Source organism: Homalodisca vitripennis, chromosome 7 (genome assembly GCF_021130785.1).
Source record: "Homalodisca vitripennis isolate AUS2020 chromosome 7, UT_GWSS_2.1, whole genome shotgun sequence".
In the NCBI taxonomy this organism is placed as follows: domain Eukaryota; kingdom Metazoa; phylum Arthropoda; class Insecta; order Hemiptera; family Cicadellidae; genus Homalodisca; species Homalodisca vitripennis.
In genome coordinates, this window is record NC_060213.1 from 26,266,125 (window position 1) to 26,286,205 (window position 20,081).

Sequence of the window (20,081 nt, forward strand, 5' to 3'; positions counted from 1 at the left end):
AATTATTACATTGTGTTAACAGTCATTTACACCACAACGATATAGATATCGTACTGAATAGCATTTTTCCTCATTAATATTTAAATAAAATAAGGGATTTAATAGAATGAAATTAAGTTAAAATGTAATTTAAATTCCTTACATTAGATTAAAGGATTTGTATACTTTTTTTATTTTATGAAAACAATAATAGACTATATCTGATACAATAAAAACTCCAATACGAAAAGTGTTTACATTAAACGACAATCTATCAAGTAATTAAATTGTGTTATTAATCTCGCGTTCAATTCAGAGAATGCCTTGTTTACAGCCGCGTAGCGTAGCCAAGGCCCGGAACCTGGCGACAGGACAAAGACAGGGCCTCACGTGATTTGAGCCGGAAGCGTCATCTCCCACCGGCCCTTCCTTTTCCTCATTTGTTTATAAACCATATTATCAGTAAAATCGCTCAGATAGCAGCACCTGTCAAACTTCGTGGTCTATCCCCTACATTGCGTGCTACTTTTTACTTTGCAATAGCGGAAGGTCAACTTTCCCATATGATCGTCTGACGACGACCCGTGTTGATTTTATTTATTCAAAAGTTGTAGAGATTTTCACGGTATGTAAACAAAATTCACGGCTTATTTAAGGTTTTTTCACGGTGAAACGAAAATTCACGGCTTATTCCCGGTTTCAACGGTTTTCACGGTCGGGTGGGGACCCTGTGGGTGTTGACTGATGACTGAGATGTGCTCCTGTGCCATTAGTTATTTACGTGGTTTGTTACGTGTCACCGTACTTAACCGACATGGTACTTCACGGTTTTACTGCCATTGCAAGGTATAGCCCCAAACCACAAATGTGTGATCAGTTCAACGATTCTCCCGATTGGATCATTCTTGCTTTCCGAACTACTAACATATTTCATTACTTTTTAATGTTTACTGATGTGTTGGGTTTTATTTATTATTTTTAGTTACATTTGTAATCTAATAGAGATATGGTATTATTATAATGGTGATCAAATTTAGTGATGATACGTTTTTAATCCATGTCTGAAAATATACAGGTGATCTAATAATGGTAAATACACATACATTGTATTGTGTTTATCTTGATGGACATTGAATAAAATGCTGTCAGCATTCATTACACTGTTGCACTTGATAACACTTGACTTGACATTGAAAAGCTATGTCATATATTCTAAACTTTCTACGCCATGGAGAGATTTAATTTTATCAAATAGAATATTTTTATTTCATTTATTTTTTCATTTAATACATCATTAAGGTGATTATTTTGTGGCTTTATAAATTTAAAAAATTTTTTAGGGCATTCATAAAGTTTTTATTTTCTAAAATAATATGTTGCAAAATTGTAATTTTCAATATTTATACAGTAAGTTTGAATTACTTTGTTTGATTTTCAATAGTACAGATTTAAGTCAACAATGTTCTTGTATCTTTCAAGTTCTTTTCCATATTAGAAATTTAACAATCACAAATTCATTCCTAAAGCGTACTAAAACCAAAATAGTATATACTTTACAGTGAGAGTATTTAATTCAGTAATTATAATCAATATTCAGTCAGTATGTATAATAGATAGTGATTTTGGTCAAAGTGATTAATCATGCTTTATTTCTTCCTTTATTCAGTCATAGTTAGGTTAGGTCACTTCACATGGCCTTTTAGTCACATAACTTCTCCTACCGTCCTGATATTGTTACTTTGACCAAATTGAGTTACCTGATCTTCAAATTTGTCTGGTTAAGTGATTATTTTCCTAGGACTATTTAATATTACTTAGCTAAATCGCGTTAGCTATTATCTATAATGGCCGATAAAGTAAAGTATTTATAACTTTGACTTGTGAATTTGGTCCTTATGCAGAATAGCCAAACATTATAAATAATGACCAATTATTCACAATTACTTTTAGACATTGCAGTATTCTGAGATCTTTATGAATGGGTTTGATTTTTTTTTGTTCAGGGCCGCTGCCAAGGACGACAGGTGATTTCTGGCGTATGGTGTGGGAGCAGCAGACGCTGGTGGTGGTCATGACGACACGTGCGGTGGAGCGTGGCCGCGTTAAATGTGCACAGTACTGGGCCGAGACAGAAGGCGGCACACAAACCCACGGACTGTTTGTTGTCACCACACAGGCGGTTGAGCAACACCCTGACTATGTCATCAGTTCGCTGCTTCTGCACAACACTGTGGTACGTTCTGTGCTGCTCTAACCGATAGCACTTTGTTCTTTTGTCAGACTTTCAATTACAACATTTATAGCCTATTAATTATTTCCATTTAAAACTGAAAATGTTATTAAACACAACGTTATATGTAATCAATGTTTGAAATTAGATTTAATAATAAAACCTTCAATATATAATATATGAGGTAAAACTTTCAAAAATAGACTAGATATATTTATAGACTTCAGATGCCAAATACCACTTAGACCTTATTATACGTGTCCATTGCTTCGGTAAGAAGTGCTGGAATTCAACTAAAAGATATATTTTTCAACTGTTAAATACAATTCTCATGACTAAAAAAATTCAATTTAAAATTCTTGAATTTCTAATCCCAATACCTTTTTAGCTAGTTTAATGTGAATAAAAGCTATTACCAGGTGAATTACAAGTGAAAACTACTACCAAGTTACAACATGGCCAGACTACGGTGTGCCACTACCTATCTCTTTTTTTGTTGTTGTATAATTTCTCTTTAGTTTCTTATGTCTAATTTTCTGAGTATGTGATCACAGACGGATGAGAGCCGAGAGGTAAGCCACTACCAGTTCACATCATGGCCAGACTACGGTGTGCCACTGTCTGCCTTGGCGATGTTGGACTTCCTCCAGCGTGTGCGGCTCAGTCAGGCTGCCATGTTGGCAGCACTGGGCGACACCTGGGCGGGTCATCCACGTGGGCCCACCCATTGTCGTCCACTGCAGTGCTGGCATTGGACGCACTGGTAATTCCCCTCCTATTAGATATATTAGTAGTAATGTTTTAGTCAAGTGATTCTAAATGTGAGTCTTACAGTGTAAATATTGAAAAGAGTAATTTAAATAAAGAGAAGTTGTAATGTTTAGACTGACAAATATATCAGGGATGGCTAACCTGACTGCTGGTGTAAGTCATGGGTATTTTGTGTGTGTGAGCTTAACGAGAAAAAAAATAGTGCTGTATTGCTATATGTATCTATATACTTCTGTTGCAGTTCAGTGTATCTATTGAGTCCTAACTAAACTTTATTCTAAATTATATAACTTTTGTTATAAAATAGTGTTTGCTGGAAGATAAATGTGAGTTTCTTTTAACTAAAAGGAATAAAATTAGCTGTCAATAACTTAGGTTAGAACACTAGTACAGGTTATCGTCAATAATCCTCATTCAACTCCTTATTCCGTTGCGCAACATATTAGCGCAAGTAATTGCCAACTGTCTCAATAAACCACGGAATTAGGAGAATCAACTTTAACTGGTTCTATTTGTCTGCTACCAGAGGCGCTGTTATCAGGGGCTTATCAACCATGTAGATAAATCAAATCAAATCAAATCAAATCATAATTTATTTCCCAAAAATATTTACATGCTAGCACATTTACTATCAAATCTATATTATCTTGTTACTATAATATTTAAATGTGTACTTAAAAAACATTAAACATGAAAATATTACACTCATTCAAATTAAAGTGGCCTAGGAAATGAGCCTACATGGGCAGAAAGCCTTGTGCGTAGGCTCGAGTTGCTTTCCTGGAGATTGTGGACGAATTGAATCGGGTGATTAATTATCATATAACATCAACACAAAACACACACTCACAACACACCCCACACACACACACACACACACACACACACACACACACGCGCACGCCAAAAAACCGTTATTTACCGTATTGCGGTATTGAAATTTATCAGCGTACATTACTACCAATAGTTTAAAGGAAAGATTTACTGAGATGAAAAACAATTAAGGAATGGTGTATTTTCAAGATAAAAGGGTCAACACGCAGAACAACCTAACCTATTACTAGCAGATTTCTTGCCGAAATGTTATGAAATAAAAAATAAATGTATATAAATAGGAAAAAACCATAGAGGCATCAGTGCTGTTGAAGTGGCATTTAAGAGAGGAGGGAGGCAGGGTCAAAAGTCAGGTCCGTCTGTAGTCAGCCGTGATAATTGCCTCGGCCTCTTCTGCGCTGATAGCATACAGCCATTCATTCGAGCGTTTCTTGCATGTATATATCGACGGTGAGTTGAATATTTGGTTGTCAGGAAAGTATTTACAGATATTTCTATACAGAATATGGGATTATATAAAGAGAATTTGTAGATGAGAAGGATTTACTGATTTGCATAGATGAGACACCAATATTCCGTGAGTATCGTGTGTTATGAGAATTCGAATTGATAGAATGGCAGTTTCTTGATATAAAGTGTCAGTAGGATATCTCCTAGATTTTTTGAAACCGGCTTTTAATAGATTGCCTTCTGAACCACTTGCAGAGGTTGCAAAAGAGTTTTATTACGCTCCACCCCAGGCTATTATTCCAAACGAGAACAACGATTGGGCATAGGCGAAATAAGCAAGTTTAATTTCTTTTTCATTTAAAATTTTCACTTAATTGTTTAAACGCAAATATATATTTCCTTGCTCTCTTTTTTACATATTCAACATGTACAGACCATTTTAAGCGCTTATCAAAGAATACACCCAAATATTTATAAGACGATACATTTTCAATAGTATCACAAGAACAAAAGTTCATTGTTGTAACTGCCACAATTATGTACCACGAGGTCGCCGAGGGGCATAGTCTGTGGTCTCCCGGAGAGAGATGGGCATAAACTTAGTCTTTGATGATGTATTTAATGAAAGGATATTTTGGTCAAACCATTTTTTTAAGACCATGAGGTCATGTAGAGCGTTTAGAACGGGCATCAACCCAGTCGCTACCTTTTATTAAAATTAAGCTATCATCTGCAAATAAAACAGATTGCCATTTTAAGTTCAATTTTAGAGATATTGTTAATATAAATCAAAAACAGAATTGGGCCCAGCGTACTGCCCTGAACCACCCCCCGTAGTCCACCGGAAGCGCGTCACTCTCGGTCCCACAGACAGACACGGTCTGCAGCCTACTTGTGAGGTAGGTCGAGAACCATGAAAGTGCATTACCGAACTCCAGTGGCCTCCAATTTAAGGAGCAAACCTATTTCTATCAATGCTATCAAAGGCCTTCCTCAAATCAAGAAAATATTAAAATAAATGCGCAGGTTCTTAGATATAGCATCATTGATTTGTCTGTTGACATCAAAAAAAGCATCAGAAATGTTCCTATCCTTTCTGAACCCATACTGACACTCACACAAGATTTGGTTGTTAGAAAGATAGGCAACTAATTGTTCTTTAATTATACGCTCAAGGATCTTGGAGAATACACTCAAAAGGCTGATGGGGCGGAAATTATTTTTATCTAAGAAGCTATCTCCTTTATGCAGTGGAATGACCTTAGCGATTTTAAAGATATCCGGGAAAATACCGGAAAGAAATACTTAGGTTTATTAAATGCTGAAGGGGCTTAGAGAAGACATAAACATTGTCCTTTAACACGTCAGCCGAGACACCATCACGTCCGGGGGCGGATCCCCCACGCAGTCCAGTCACGTGCCGTATTACATCAAGTTCAGTAACAGTGGTCAATGTGAACACGGTGTTCTGTCTGTAATCCGCATCACTCAAAACTGGGTCCCCACTCGAGTCGATGGCACTAGCCAGACTGTGTCCAACCGCGGAGAAAAGGAAATTAAAATCATTAGCTACTTTTTTACACAAACCGTGAGCTATATACGGAGTATCTGGTAACATTTTTTGGATCGGAAAGGAATCTCTCTTCTTAATTTTACCTGCGAGCTCATTTACGATAGACCAGAACATTTTGGGATTGTTTTGATAATTTTCAAGTTTAGTTCTGTTAATATTGCTTTTTTAGATTGTTTAGAGAGATTTGCTTAAATTGTGTCTTAATGTACGAAAAGATTGATAGAGATCATGATTAAAAGGTTGTTTTTTTAATTTTTTTTACTTACTTTGTCTCTAATGCGAATTAATTTGACCAAATCGGATGTAATCCAAGGTTTTAATTTTTTTGAGCGTGTGGAATAGTTAATTACAGGTTTTGACGAAGCTTTAATAAGATGAGATATTGTATTTTCAAATTTTTAGCGCATGTTGTGATATCCTGGCAACTCAAAACAGGTTCCCAGCTCAAGTGAGCGAGATTACGGCCGAGCAGATGCTTATCAGTGTAGTATTGTGTAGTGAATTCGTCAGTAGGGTTGTCATTGTGAGGCGATGTGGCAGTGGCAGTGATAGTCAGGCCAGTACTGTAGTGGTCACTCACGCCAGTCTGGAGCACAGCTGATTGTACATTGTTCATGTTATAGTAACGTAAAAATATGTGATCCAGACATGACGAGCAGTTATTAGTAACTCTAGTTGGTTTATCTATACATTGGACAAATCCCGATCCCAGTAAGCAGTTTAAGTATCTGTCACATGTTGGAGTATTTTTAAGTAAATCGATGTTGATGTCACCTAGAATTATTCCCAATCTTGCTCTTATCTAAGCGATTACAATAATTTTCTAGTTCAGATAAGAAAAATTCCAAGGTCACTGTCAAAGGTAACGATATAGGGCAAGTATGTAAAAGGGTTTTGTTGCAGTAATTAAATTCTAAGTTAATGCCGTAAACGTCCCCAAGTGTTACTTGTGAGGTAGTAGCTGATAAACGTTTGTTGAAGTAAATGATAACACCGTCATTTCTGTTTACGTTGTTTGTTCGTCAGTACAATGTCAAACCCCTCCAAAACCTCCCCCTCCTCACCCTCTCTCAACCAACATTCAGTCAGAACAACTATGTCCAAGTGTGGAATATCATTCAGCATATACTAAAAAGTTCATTAAAATTTTTACAATAACTCCGGATATTACAAATTAGTTGATAACGCAGATCCTTACTGTTGAACACTTAAAGGCAACTCTTACAAATGTTAGATGAACATTTTTGTACACAATTATATATTTTCAACAGATCCTTAATGACGGAGTATGTATCGTTCTGTTCTTAATCTTTAATTGAGATCTTTGATGTCTAACCAGCGTTGTGCTTTGACCGATTTATTTGCTTATATGTAGAGGAAAAGTTGTCAATTTTAATGTACAAAAAATTATTTCATTTTACATAATGAATTTTAATATTGAAGCAACCAAAACCGGCAAACCATGGAGTCATGGGTGCTGAATGGTGAAGACGTATCTTGGGTAGAACATGCACGTCATCTATTCGCATGTGATAATAGTGATAAAGCAGAGATAACTGTCATCAATAGTAAGCATACTGGAGACCATCCGAAAACAATGCTAACTCATATGTCTCGTGTTGGGATTCCGACAGTGATGTCTCAAATCTCTTTTGACCTGGAGTCTCATTACTCTTTCACAATCCATCAATGCGCGATCAGTCTACACAGACAGACGATGAATTAGTGAAGTATTCCCAGTCTTACCTGGTAGACAGATTATAGCAGTGTGAACGTACAATGGATGTCGGTAACGGGAATCTCCCTTAAACATAATGACCCTGAAATTCTAACAGACGTAGACAGTTTGAATAACTCTTTTGAGCGTACTTCAACAGAAGTAATAAAAAGTCAATTGCAGAAAAAACAAATGCTATCATGTTTTCTGTACCTTTCCATTTTGACAGTGAGATATTAAATAAAGCTATAGTAAAAATTAATAAGCACATTTCCACATTAGTCCAATATGCAGACACAATTCAACATAACACGTGGATGTTAACAAAATACTTCGTCGTCAAAGGGATTTTACAAACCATATGGACTACACTATAACAAAATTAGTTAGAGGAAGATTGTAACCACCATTCTTTATCAACTCAATTGTACACTCCAGAATAGATAAAAACAATTTAGGACCAAATTAAACACATGTATGCAAAAGTTAATGCAATCAAATGCACCTAAAAAGTGCAAATAGATCAACTCAGAACAAAACACCAACCGGTCTAAAGGGAGGAAGATGTTGAAAGCCCGTTCTGAGCAAGACGCAGGAGTAAGGACAACTGGGCCCAGTCAAGAAGCCAAGATCTCCGATCTCCTTGAATTCAACGTATGACAACCCTGACATCCTTGATGGTACTCCGCTCAATATGGTGTTGACGACAGAGATGCTGATGACTGATCGTGGTGGTGTGGTTAACATGTTAAAGCAGAGCGGTGGTAGTAAAAATGGAATCACGGAAGTTATCAGTGGCAAACAGCCTTTTTTTTAGAAAGACTTCTCAATAAAGACAATGTAACCTAAGAAATTTTGTGAAAAATAAGAATCTTTTTGTTAAAAAATATAAAAAAATCATGGTTCTCTTCAAGTCCAGCACCACATTTGGAGAACCCTGATATGACAGTGTTGACAGAACATGGCCTACAATCTTACGAAATTGTTTCTTTTATTATACAGGGATATATGTTTGCTTCACACAATTGCCGACTATCTTTTATGGGAAAATCATTCAATACGCAGATGACACGACTCTCTGTTTCCGGGCTGATTCTCTGACTTCTTTGGAGATTCAAACCTTCATTGATCTTAATTCTTGCATTCAAAATTTTCTGGTAAATAATCTCAAAACTAATCATGAAAAGACAAATTACATCAACTTCTATGTATGTGGGTTGAATACTTATGAAACCCCAACAGTAATGATGGATAACATTGTTCTGGAAGAAACTGATTCTGCTAAATTTCTAGGAATACACCTAGATAAAGGGTTGACCTGGAAAGTTCACATTGAAAGTGTATGCGCTAAATTGGCAACTGGAATTTTTGTCCTTCGAAATTTATCAAAGTTTTGTACGTCTGATGTCTTACTATGGATTAATATTTCCATACCTGTCGTACGGAATTTCTCTGTGGGGCAGTTGTGCCATATCAAACTTGGAAAAAGTATTCAGACTGCAAAAAAAAAGCTGTTCGAATCATCGCAAAATTGAACAACAGAGAGTCATGTCGAAGTGCCTTCAGGGAGCTCAACTTGCTAACTCTGCCCAGCTTGTATATTTTAGAGACTTCATTTTACTGTCAATTTCAGTGTATATTGACGCAGGGCAGTGATATACACAAATACGAGACAAGAGCTCGGGGGCGCTTTCGAGCCTGACAGCATAGAACAGCAGCATTTGAACGCCTCCCTTCTCAAGCTGGGATCAAATTCATTAATAATCTCCCTGAAATACTAAGTTTAGAAACAAATCCAAAAAAATTAAAAACCCAATTAAAACACTACCTGGATGTCTTGTGCTTTTTACTCAGTTGGCGAGTTCATGGAGCACACTTGGGATTGATATTCGCGGCGGTGTTGCAATCCTGGGGGTTGATCCCACGAATTAGGAATTTTGTTTTTTTTTTTTTTTGTATGTGTATGAATGTGAGCCTTGCGTGCAAACTGTATGGAAAGTCGAGTGAATGGATTTAGTTTTTAAGATAAATACTGTAAAAATTGGTATTATTGACTATTGCAATACAATGTAATATATATTGTCAACGCAATAAAAATATATTCTATTCTTTTAGAAACAACTGTGTCTTAATATTGGCAAGAAATTCAGTCCCACTTTTATTTCAAGGTTAAGTGCTGAGAGGGATTTTAAAGTAGAGAGTATTAAAGTAACACTGGAAAAAAGGGCACGTTTATCATTATTGGTACATATCGTTCTCCAAACTCAAATTTGAGCGCTTTCCTAAAAGGCTGTGAAAAAATATAGTGTTCTTAGGGAAATACCATAGTTTTAGGAGGTATGAATGTGAACTGGCTTGAGGGTAATCATGAAATGTTCTTGTTGTTATCTTATCTGTTTGCAAGTTATGATATGACAGAGATAGTAAACTCTTCAACTAGGATGACTACCACAATCTACCACAAATTTAATGACTTAGTGTTCCATCCAGTCTGCCATCCAGCAGGGTGTCGTGCGAAGTATTCGGCACCGGCATGTCAGACCACTATGCTTAGTGAATAATCGTTGCGGACACTGCTACCTCTTTCTCAGTCGACACAGAACTATACCAAATCAAAAAAAATTCAAGTACAAAAATGCTGATTTTTTTAAAACTACTATTTATGTAAAGAGGACTGGAGATATAGTTCTGAACACATTTAGTTTTCTTACAGAAAAATTCATTACATTTTTAATGTATTTTTGTAATATTTTAACAATTCTCGTCTATTATCAAAAGTAAAACAATAGACCTGACTCTCTAAAAGACAAATTTTGGATAATGCCTGGTATTATAATATCAAATAAAACATTAAAGAAACTACCCAAAAAAGTTCACAAATCCTTCTGAAACAAACCTTAAGTATTACAGAAAATAAAAAAAAATCTATCACAGGGTTGTATCCGCTGCAAAGTCACAATCTATTTTTGAAAGAATAAGCAATAAAAAATATTCCACCAAATTGCAATTTTGAAACTTTATAACACAGAAACTATAGTGAATCAATTAAGACCAAATTTTATAAAAAAATAAAAAAAAATAGGTACAGGTGTAATGTTTTTGAGAATGCTATTTTCAAATCTCAGAATTATTTGAAAAAAATTATTAAATTAAATTGTTAAAAATTTGAAGTCACAAAAGTTTTAAAACTATCACTTTTGCTTTAGATATATATATGTAGAGGAATTCCATTGTAAGTTCTTTTACACATAATGTACAGAATGGACTAAACATATCTGCAGTCATAGTAATAATACTAAAAATAGCAATATTTACATGCAAGTTAATTGTGACAAGAAAACTTACACGCAATACTTCTTGGCCTTAATAAAAATATAACCTTGTCACCTTGCTGCCAAAGTAGAATAAAAAATGAACATTAAATGGTTTAAAATATTTCTTAACCCTCCCAGTGGCAACTACTTTTTCTCCAAGTGGCGGGACTTTTTCTCACATTTTGTATTGTATCAATATATACATATTTTTAGCTCTAAAAATTATATAATTATGACATGTTATATATCAAATTAAACTGCACAAAACACACAATGTATCAATGTTAAAATGGTTTACTTACCTTAGTTTAGTTGAAAAGTAGACGAGTTGAAAAACCAAAATATTTTTTTGAAAATTTTTATTTTTATTTTTGGCTTCAATTATTAAATTAAAAAATAGCAAAATAAACTATTCATGATAGCAGTTTTGTTCTAAATTTAATTTCAATTTAAAAAACACACAGTTTGAATGAACTAAAAAAAAAAACACTAACACTAATTACATAAAAACAACTATGCACACCAGTTTTTTTGACATTTTAGTCTGTATCTGAGGCATCTTCTTTCCTCCTCTTTCTTCCAGGCCTTAGAGGCCTCCAATAATGTTCCAAGTAAGGAAAGCACTCTCTGTGAACTCCACAATTGCAGGCTGGACACCAAAAGTGGCTTTTACCTCTTTTTTTGTGGGTCCACATAAAGCACATAGTCTTTTTTTCTTTTTTGTTCTTTTTTTTAAGCCTCAGCTTTAAGCTATGACGGCTTCATTGAACACTGGCTATTTTATGTTTATTCCTGATGGGCCCTCCCCGGGATTTGAACCCGTAATCTCTCAGTTAGAGAGCCGAGACTATATCCATTAGTCTACCGAGGAGGACAACACATAGTCTTTCTTTGCATCCAGCCGCGACTGTTCTATTACCGCGACTGGCCAAGGGCGTTTAAAATCGGCATACAGTAAACAAAACGTATAGCCAGTACAATAAAATACTATATGAAATTAAACATTGGAATCTGTTCTTTCTATCCATACCACTTCAGCGCGGATACGTCGCGGAATGTTTTTATAAACCGCTTAACAAAAAAGGCTTACGTAAATAGACGCTGCAGCGTCTTTACCACTGGTAATAGAAAATAAATAGACGCTGCAGCGTCTTTCACCACTCGGAGGGTTAAGAAACTTAATTGTCATGCTAAAATTGACTTTCCTTAAATGAAGATGTTGACTGACGAACCACATAATTGGTGGACTAGTGGCTCGACACTAATTTTAGACATCAGATCTCAACAGTTTGTAGTCCAAAAGAATTGTGGTGAACTCGAAGTGAGAAGGATCTAACACACATTCATGACAGATTAGACATTTGTGGAGACAAATTATGTTTACTACAACGTGGTCTCGTTTGGACACCACAAGTTTAATTTTTTGAAATCTGGCAAATAATAGGTAATTTATGTACTATGTACAATTATACTATGAATATAATGTATTATAATACATTAAAATAGAAGTCTCATGTGAAAGGGCTAATTTATGATACGAAAAATATTTATTTTACTTACAGACAAAGTGCGAGAGGTTCTTGCTATTGGCAGATGGTCAGATACGAGTTTAATAAAGAAGCTATTACTACATGTGCTATTTAGGTTATCATTTCACCAAGAATTTCGTTCCAAAACCTTCGGAAAAATATTGATAGCCAGTAATGAGGATAAGGGTTGTGTCAAATATACATAAAAATAAAGAAACAGTACAAAAGTATATTTTTATTGTAGCGAGTATAATTTAAAATCATGATGAGTATGTTGTTGATTTCAATATGTTTCAATCTGTCTGACCAGGAACGTTCTGTACACTGGACATCTCCATCTCACGACTGGAGGAGACGGGAACGGTGGATGTGAGGGGAACAGTGGAACGGATCCGGTCCCAGCGTGCCTTCTCAATCCAGATGCCAGATCAGTACATCTTCTGCCACATGGCTCTCATAGAGTACGCTCTGAGTAAGGGACTGATACCCGCACCCGATCTGGCAGGTTTTGACAACGGTCCCAGCGAGGACTCGGAGTAGAGACTTGCCATATCGCGCTCTACACTGCCCTCCGACCTGCACACAGTGTCTAAACTGTTCTGTCGATAAAATATTCCTTGAAAAATTTGTTTCATTATGATGATGGGACCGTACGTAAAGTACTAAATGGTAATCAGGCCAGATTAAGAACACTTGAGTTAACATAAAGTGCGTCTTATTGATATCTTATTGGACTCCTCAAATCTAATTTTGATGTTTATGATGACTGTAGATGTCTCTCTTGGTCTTGCAATCAGCTGGTTGAAATAAATGAAAAATACATTTATTATAAACTCGAAAATAGGACTAAGTCTTTTCTGCCACTTAACATCTCATTAGCATGATTGAGTGATGTTGATAAGAAGCTAAATTAATAAAAATGTTAAGATTCATCGGAACATTAAAGAGTTGTTAAAATTTGGCCTTAACTAAACTCGTAACCCTTTAGTGTTTGTCATTAATAACACTAAAATTAGTATATCAGATCCGAGTGAAGTATTTTTTGAGGTAATTACCACTTTGTGTAGCCAGAGTGAATCTACAGTTTCAATTAAAACTGAATTAATCTTGTTGTGTTAATGTGAGATCAACTTAAAATTCATACACCGAGTTTCTACTAGATGACAAATCATGTTAATTTTTATGGTCAACAAGTGAAAACTCTACTACTACTTACGGCAACTCCCAGTAATTCAATGGAGTATCAAATTTAGTGACATTTTCCTTTTATTTGAAAATGATAAAACCTTATAAGTGGCAAATCATTGATTTACCACTCTATATGGCAGAAGGATCCGTGATGGGCTTAAAAATCATTTTGTACTTTATGTAAGTCCCAGATAGTCGTATTGAGCGTACGTTAGTGGAAGACCCTGAACTTTTCTAGTGTTGTGTGCGTTGGTCGAAGTCAGTAAAAAACACAAACTGTTCTCTAATCTGACAAATTTATCGCCAGTAAACTAATAAACTGTACAGTGTATTGTCTCATATTATATGTGATATGTTTTATTTATTGTTTGTTTTTAACTAATTTATAAAGAATAATATATTAATAGGGTTAAGGAACAAAATGATGCTTGTCATATATTAATAATTTTTCAGCTTTAATTTGTATTTTCATTTTTTACGAATAGAATCACATGTTCCTTGGATTTTATATGTATTTTAGTTTAAAACGCCCTTTACATACTAGTATATTCATGTTTACATAGATTTTGTATTAACCCGATCAATTGAAAATCCGACATCTTGGCTAGTTTGTAAAATGCATTTTATAATTATATCAGAACCAATTAGTTTCCTTAAATGTTTGATGATGGTTTTATTAGATTTTATATGTTTTATTCCTTCCGTAGTAGAGATGTAGATACTCTATTTTACAGTTAGTTCTTTTTATACAAAACACGATGCAATTGGTGATTCTAATGTCTGACGAAACTATTGTTAACGATAGTTCAGTAACTAGAGATCAGACCAAAGTTGATTTGTTGTAGAACAATTATTGATTTGGATAATTTTGTTTGCCAGTACATATTTTTATATTTCATAAATGTGAGAAGTTTGAGTGTCAATCTATGTTGCTGTATCGTTGGAATTAACTTATACTTATGCTCTTCTAAATAATCTTGGTCAAAACTAATATTTTCATAAGTCCTCTCTTGCTGTGTGCTCTGTTCCAATGGTCATTTTTGAACTTTCTTAAAAAATTTAACAGTTTCGGCAGTATTGCATTGCTGGAAAAGTTACTAACTGCAAGTTCCTGTAGATTAAATAAAATCAATTCAGTTCTTATAAATTGATGCTCTTTGAGAAGCCTTATTGTGTATCAAATTACAGCGAGGCTATTTTTTAAATGAATCAAATCAGAAGTTGTTCTCATAGGTGTTTGTTATTAAACTATTTAACTTTCGGTAGGATGTTGGTTTACCATACATTTTATATCAAAGTGTAATATGTACATGCGGAACAATAGCTTTAAACGTAAACACACAATTGTTTTGAAAACTTTGTTAGTTTTGGTGAATAGCCGAAGAAAACCTAATAATATTGCATTGTTAGTATTAATACTATACCAATACTTATTGATACAATCTGTTATTTAAAGTGGTTTTTTTCAAATTGTAACTTTTGTATCATCCATAAATGTCAACAACAGCAAAAGGAAATATTATAGTGAGTAAGCTTCTAACAATAAACAATTGCTAATAATTCATATTAGACAGAAGGTACAGTAAACTAAACAAAGTACAGAAGTTTGAACTTAAGTATTCGTACTTGAGTTATTTTTCTACTCGATAACAGATTGATTAATTGTGGTTCCATGTGGTTTGAGTTTTGTCCATAGAAGAGATTGTATTTTGTGATAGACCTACACAAAATGTACTTTTGATATACCTTTGTTTTGTGTATGACTTGATTTATCAGTTTTTATTATCTAAGTCAATTTAACAGTTGATCTGACCATTTCCAGTGAATGTCTTCGTCATACTATAATACTTGATTGTTAAGTGTTGGTTCAATTTTCAAGGGTTTTTACGACTTAACCACCAAATTGTTGTTAAAAGATTAAAAATTGACAAATTGGTGCTTTTTAGTGACAAATATTAATTTTTTCAGTGTGTGAATTTATTAAAAATTTATGAACAAACTGTAATGGTAGGAGAGAAAGACACATATTTTTAATAAACTCGTACTTCGGTGTGTATTTGGATGAATGATTTAAGACCAAAGGTTTTTGCTGTAGAATTTTTTTTTTCTTTTTTAGAAATGAATTTTTTTATAAAAACCCATGGTAAGAAGTTAGTAAGTTTTTAATGGGATAAATGACCTGCTGTGACTGTACTTTGCAGTATCACCAAAACTCAAGCATTTGAAATTTGTACTGATTCCTACTTCTAGAGTACAAAACTTATATACGATATTTGTTTTTAACTAACATTCCCAAATAATAGAGAATACATTTGAATGTTCTTTTTTATCGATTCTTTCTAGCAATTGTAAAAAAATAATTCCAACTAGACATAAAAGTAGATGTTGTATAGGTCAATAGTAGTTGCATTGCGTTTTAAAATGTCTGCTCTTGTCCATTCAAACTGAGAACTAATATTGCCTAAAGACTGCAGTTTTTGGGAATTCACTTTGATCTCATCAGAATCAAAGCTGCTGTTCCGTGAGATCAAGTATTGAATGCTTGTGTGTGGGTTAAAATACTTGAATTTGATACAATTTTGGGATTAAATCATTCATCATTGCACATGTTCAAATCATCTTGAAGTGCTATTGGAATTTCACAAAGCAAAATTCAAGTACAGAATTGAACCTTTTTTTTCCTCTTCAAAACATTTATAATCCAAGTGTACATTGCTAGACGATTGTGTTATCTCTTGAAGAAGTAGATTGTCACTGTAGTGCTTACTGGAATATGGATAAGACATTGAATGTGGTAATTTTTATTTTGGAATGTGTAATTAGTTAAAAATTTAATGGAATAGAAAACAATGGGTTGGTTTGAATGGAATATCAGGAAGATAATTTGTAGTGTATATAACAGAAAAAGCCAATGTAATATAGAGAAGCCGCACTTGTTGTAAGGGCGGTGTTTTATATATATAAAACTATACTTTAGTTTGCATTTACTTATTTAATCCAAATCTACTATTTTTCCTTTTTGACTCCTCTGGTATTCTTTCCTTTTGTCCTCTCTATAATAACATGTTTCTGTTTTCTAGTCAGTCTTCATTCTTTCACAAGGTCGTGCATACAATGCTTAAGTCATGCTTAAGCATACACAGCTGGTATTATTACTTAGGATTGCTAATTTTTTGGATGACCTTGAATACCAAGCGAGAAAGTGACCAACACAGCAGTGGTTTTGGCTGTTACTGTTACCAGTGGTAGCGAAATTCAATACAATGTTAAAGGAAGTGACACCTTGATTTTTTTACAGACTGAGTTTGAGAGGAAAGAACGTTAATAATACAATACACATACAAGGTAGGAGTATGCCACAACATGTGTCACGTAATAGGCTTTGCTGAGAGTCAATGCAAAATTGAAGTCTGTGGCTCATTTCAATATACAGATAGAATGACAGGTAATCATACAAAAAAGAAATTTTTACATCCTCCGGCAGACAGAAGACAAATTGTGTCAGCCTAAAGTCTACGATTAAACTTGTTAAAGATCTTGCCACACAATGGATACATTTACATTTTTGCTCATTAACTTGGTTTTTGTTCGATTCAATTAAGGTTTTTTACATTGTCAGCGAAGAGACTCTCTGGATGGTTTAATGTGGAATATTTGAATCTAGATTTTGTTATCTTCGGAGTTTTAATAGAATGTTTGTTCTGCACGAGAATTTTCCAAGAACATTCTCAGTCAAATAACATCTTATTACTCCTCTCTTTATTTAATTTATCATTGCGTCAATTTCGTTTTAATTTTTGTATTAGTTTCAAAGCATAATTTAAGCAATAGAGAGGAAATTAGTTAAAAATTGAGAAATGAAAGTACATTTATTAAACAAAATTCAATCCCTTACTTTGGCCCTACTCAATTATTTAACTCTTCCTTACTTTGGCTCCATTCAATTATTTAACTCTCCTTACTTTGGCCCTACTCAAAATTAGGAAAACCTTGTCTGGATCAGAAAGGCATTTTACTGTTTGCATGAAGTTCTCGAGTTTATTTTAATATGAACCCAACATTTACTTTCTATTCATATTTTTATTATTATTCATTTATATTTTATTTTTGGAATTGATGTAGAAACCACATTCTAATGTGTAAAATAGAACTTATAAAAATACAAATTTCAAGTAAAATTTTATTGAAAAAGGCCATTATACAGTATTTATTTCTTTACTTTGGTTGTTTTGTGAACATTTGATTAAAATACGTTATAAAATAATTGTCAGTTATTGCATAACTTCCGATATAGGCTTATTAGAAATTCACCACCAAGAGTTGAAAGTTCATTGTTTTATTTTATGGGTAGGTCAACTATAACACACTAATAATCATCAAATTTTGTATAGCTCATGCCTTAGACAATAATTTTGGATGAAACATGCTGGAGAAGTGTAACACTAACGGACAGTAAATTTAATCACTTGTAAGAAATAAAATATTTTAAAATAGGTAGTACAATTAGCAAACAAAAGGTCTGTACTTTTTCTGTTACTACTAGCATTATCGGTTTTCATTATTAACACAAGTCAATGATGTACTCGACTAGTTCCAACAACGATAGCGATACGAAAGAACTATGTTAAGACAAATTGCCCTTTCGGCCGTTCACAGAGAGATGACCGGTAGGCGTTCCGTGCCATTACCATCTGCCTCTCTCGCCCGAAGAGTGGAAGAGATAGTGGCTGAATTATGTTTACTAACCCTTACGGGTCGCATATTTGTCATTCTGAAGTATTACTATGCACGAGTCTTGAGATTTACTGTTTTGTACTGAGATGTCAGTTGTTATGGTTAAAATATCAAAACGAAACTGACGTGCGATTCTGTGAATTCAGCTTGAATCTTGCACAGAGCTTTTCTAATTCTTTTTCACCGAATCTAAAGGATTTTTCAGGAGGCCAGTTCTTGCTTACAAGAACTTGTAATTCCAAACTAAGTGGATTGTATTCTTTTTCGTTATTGCCGGTCTCTGTAGATTGTTCGTTGCTGCTTTTAGTGGTGAAAAGCCTTCTGTCAAGGTTGTTAATTATACTTAATAATAAACTGCTACATAATAATACAAATAATAACTGCTAATAGCAGATATCTTGCTATTAATTGTTAAGGAGTACCCTTCGATTGCATATCTTTTGGCCTCAAGGCATGTAGTACCAGGTTCCTCCTTAAGATATTAAAAAATTATCCTTCGTATGATTTTTTCTGCATAGACTATAGTCGGTTCCTCCTTTTGAAAACATTCAGAAAAATTATCCTTCGTATATTTTGATTTCCATAGAAATTGATAGTCGGTTCCTGTTTTGAAAACATTCAGAAACCATTGACAATTCTGCTAATATGTCGTACATGATTTCCAAATCTGAAAGAAATTGATTTGGTCAGGTGCTGGATTTATCTTTTATACATCACTCGTTCAGTAGTGGTTCTGTTCTTGTCGTCTTAAAATGGGAGTGCAATGCTTGATAGCCATAACAAACGGCCGTTACTGTTTTGAAGGAAGTGGATACCTACCTTGTACCCAAAATACGACTAATTTTATATATCTGTATATCAAGTTCATTAGCCCAATCTGCTAATTCTCTTTGATTTTTTAGGTTATTTGCTATGAAGAGTGTATAGCTTATCTATACAAATTTGAAAGTGGCCAACAGCTCCTACATCATTTATTGAATCACTTACAGCCAGCTCTATTTTATGATTCTTGCAGTGCCAAGGAATAATGTTTGGAAATTGCTGTTGTAGCATTTCTACGACACCACATTGTTTTCCTAGCATGACGTTCACTAGCACCATCACAGGCAAATACAACTAAATTCTTTTTCAAGTAATTGTAATAAAACTCATATATTTTCAAAGAACCGTAAAAGAGTCTAAAATCAGAAGTTTGATTAGGCTATTCAATCAGGTTCAAGAATAAAACATGGTGGAAGATATCTCCTGGTTTCACATTTTAAATAATCAATTAAAGTACCGTAGATTTATCACTTAAGCTTATAGATTCGCCAATAAACATTGAAATTTTACCGGAAATGCTTTTAATCTGTTGAACAATTCGTGTTTTCAGCTCATCAGAAATGTGATCAGTGATTTCAGTAGCACTAAATCTACTGTGTAACCCTACACTGATGTCCACACCATTCCAAGTTCCAAATGTTCAGAAAAAGGCCCATAATTTTTTTGCAAATAGTAAGCTGATCTAAATATTTTAATGATAGATTCTAGGTTTGATACGTTCAGTTCATCACATAAATTTTCGATAGTTTCCTTCTCTGCCTTAGCAGATTTGGTCTCAGCTGTCAAATAGCCTGCTGATTGTATATTAAGAAAATTCTCATTTTCTTAAAGAAGTTAGTTGGGCAGACTTATTAGACCCATTACATGTAACAATAAAGGTACACAATTACCTAGAAATTGAAGTACGTTCCTTTTTTGAAGTATTAAGGTGAGAAATTTA

General features: G+C 34.1%; 1 protein-coding gene across 1 annotated transcript; it reads left to right on the top strand.

Moving 5' to 3' along the window:
• The first annotated feature begins 1,964 nt into the window (after nucleotides 1-1,964).
• Nucleotides 1,965-16,561, top strand: LOC124365728 (tyrosine-protein phosphatase non-receptor type 9-like). Its single transcript, XM_046821712.1, is given in 4 exon segments — nucleotides 1,965-2,212; nucleotides 2,764-2,925; nucleotides 2,927-2,972; nucleotides 12,708-16,561. Coding segments are annotated over 4 exon segments (633 nt in total). The 5' UTR covers nucleotides 1,965-2,017; the 3' UTR covers nucleotides 12,938-16,561.
• The last annotated feature ends 3,520 nt before the right edge of the window (nucleotides 16,562-20,081 follow it).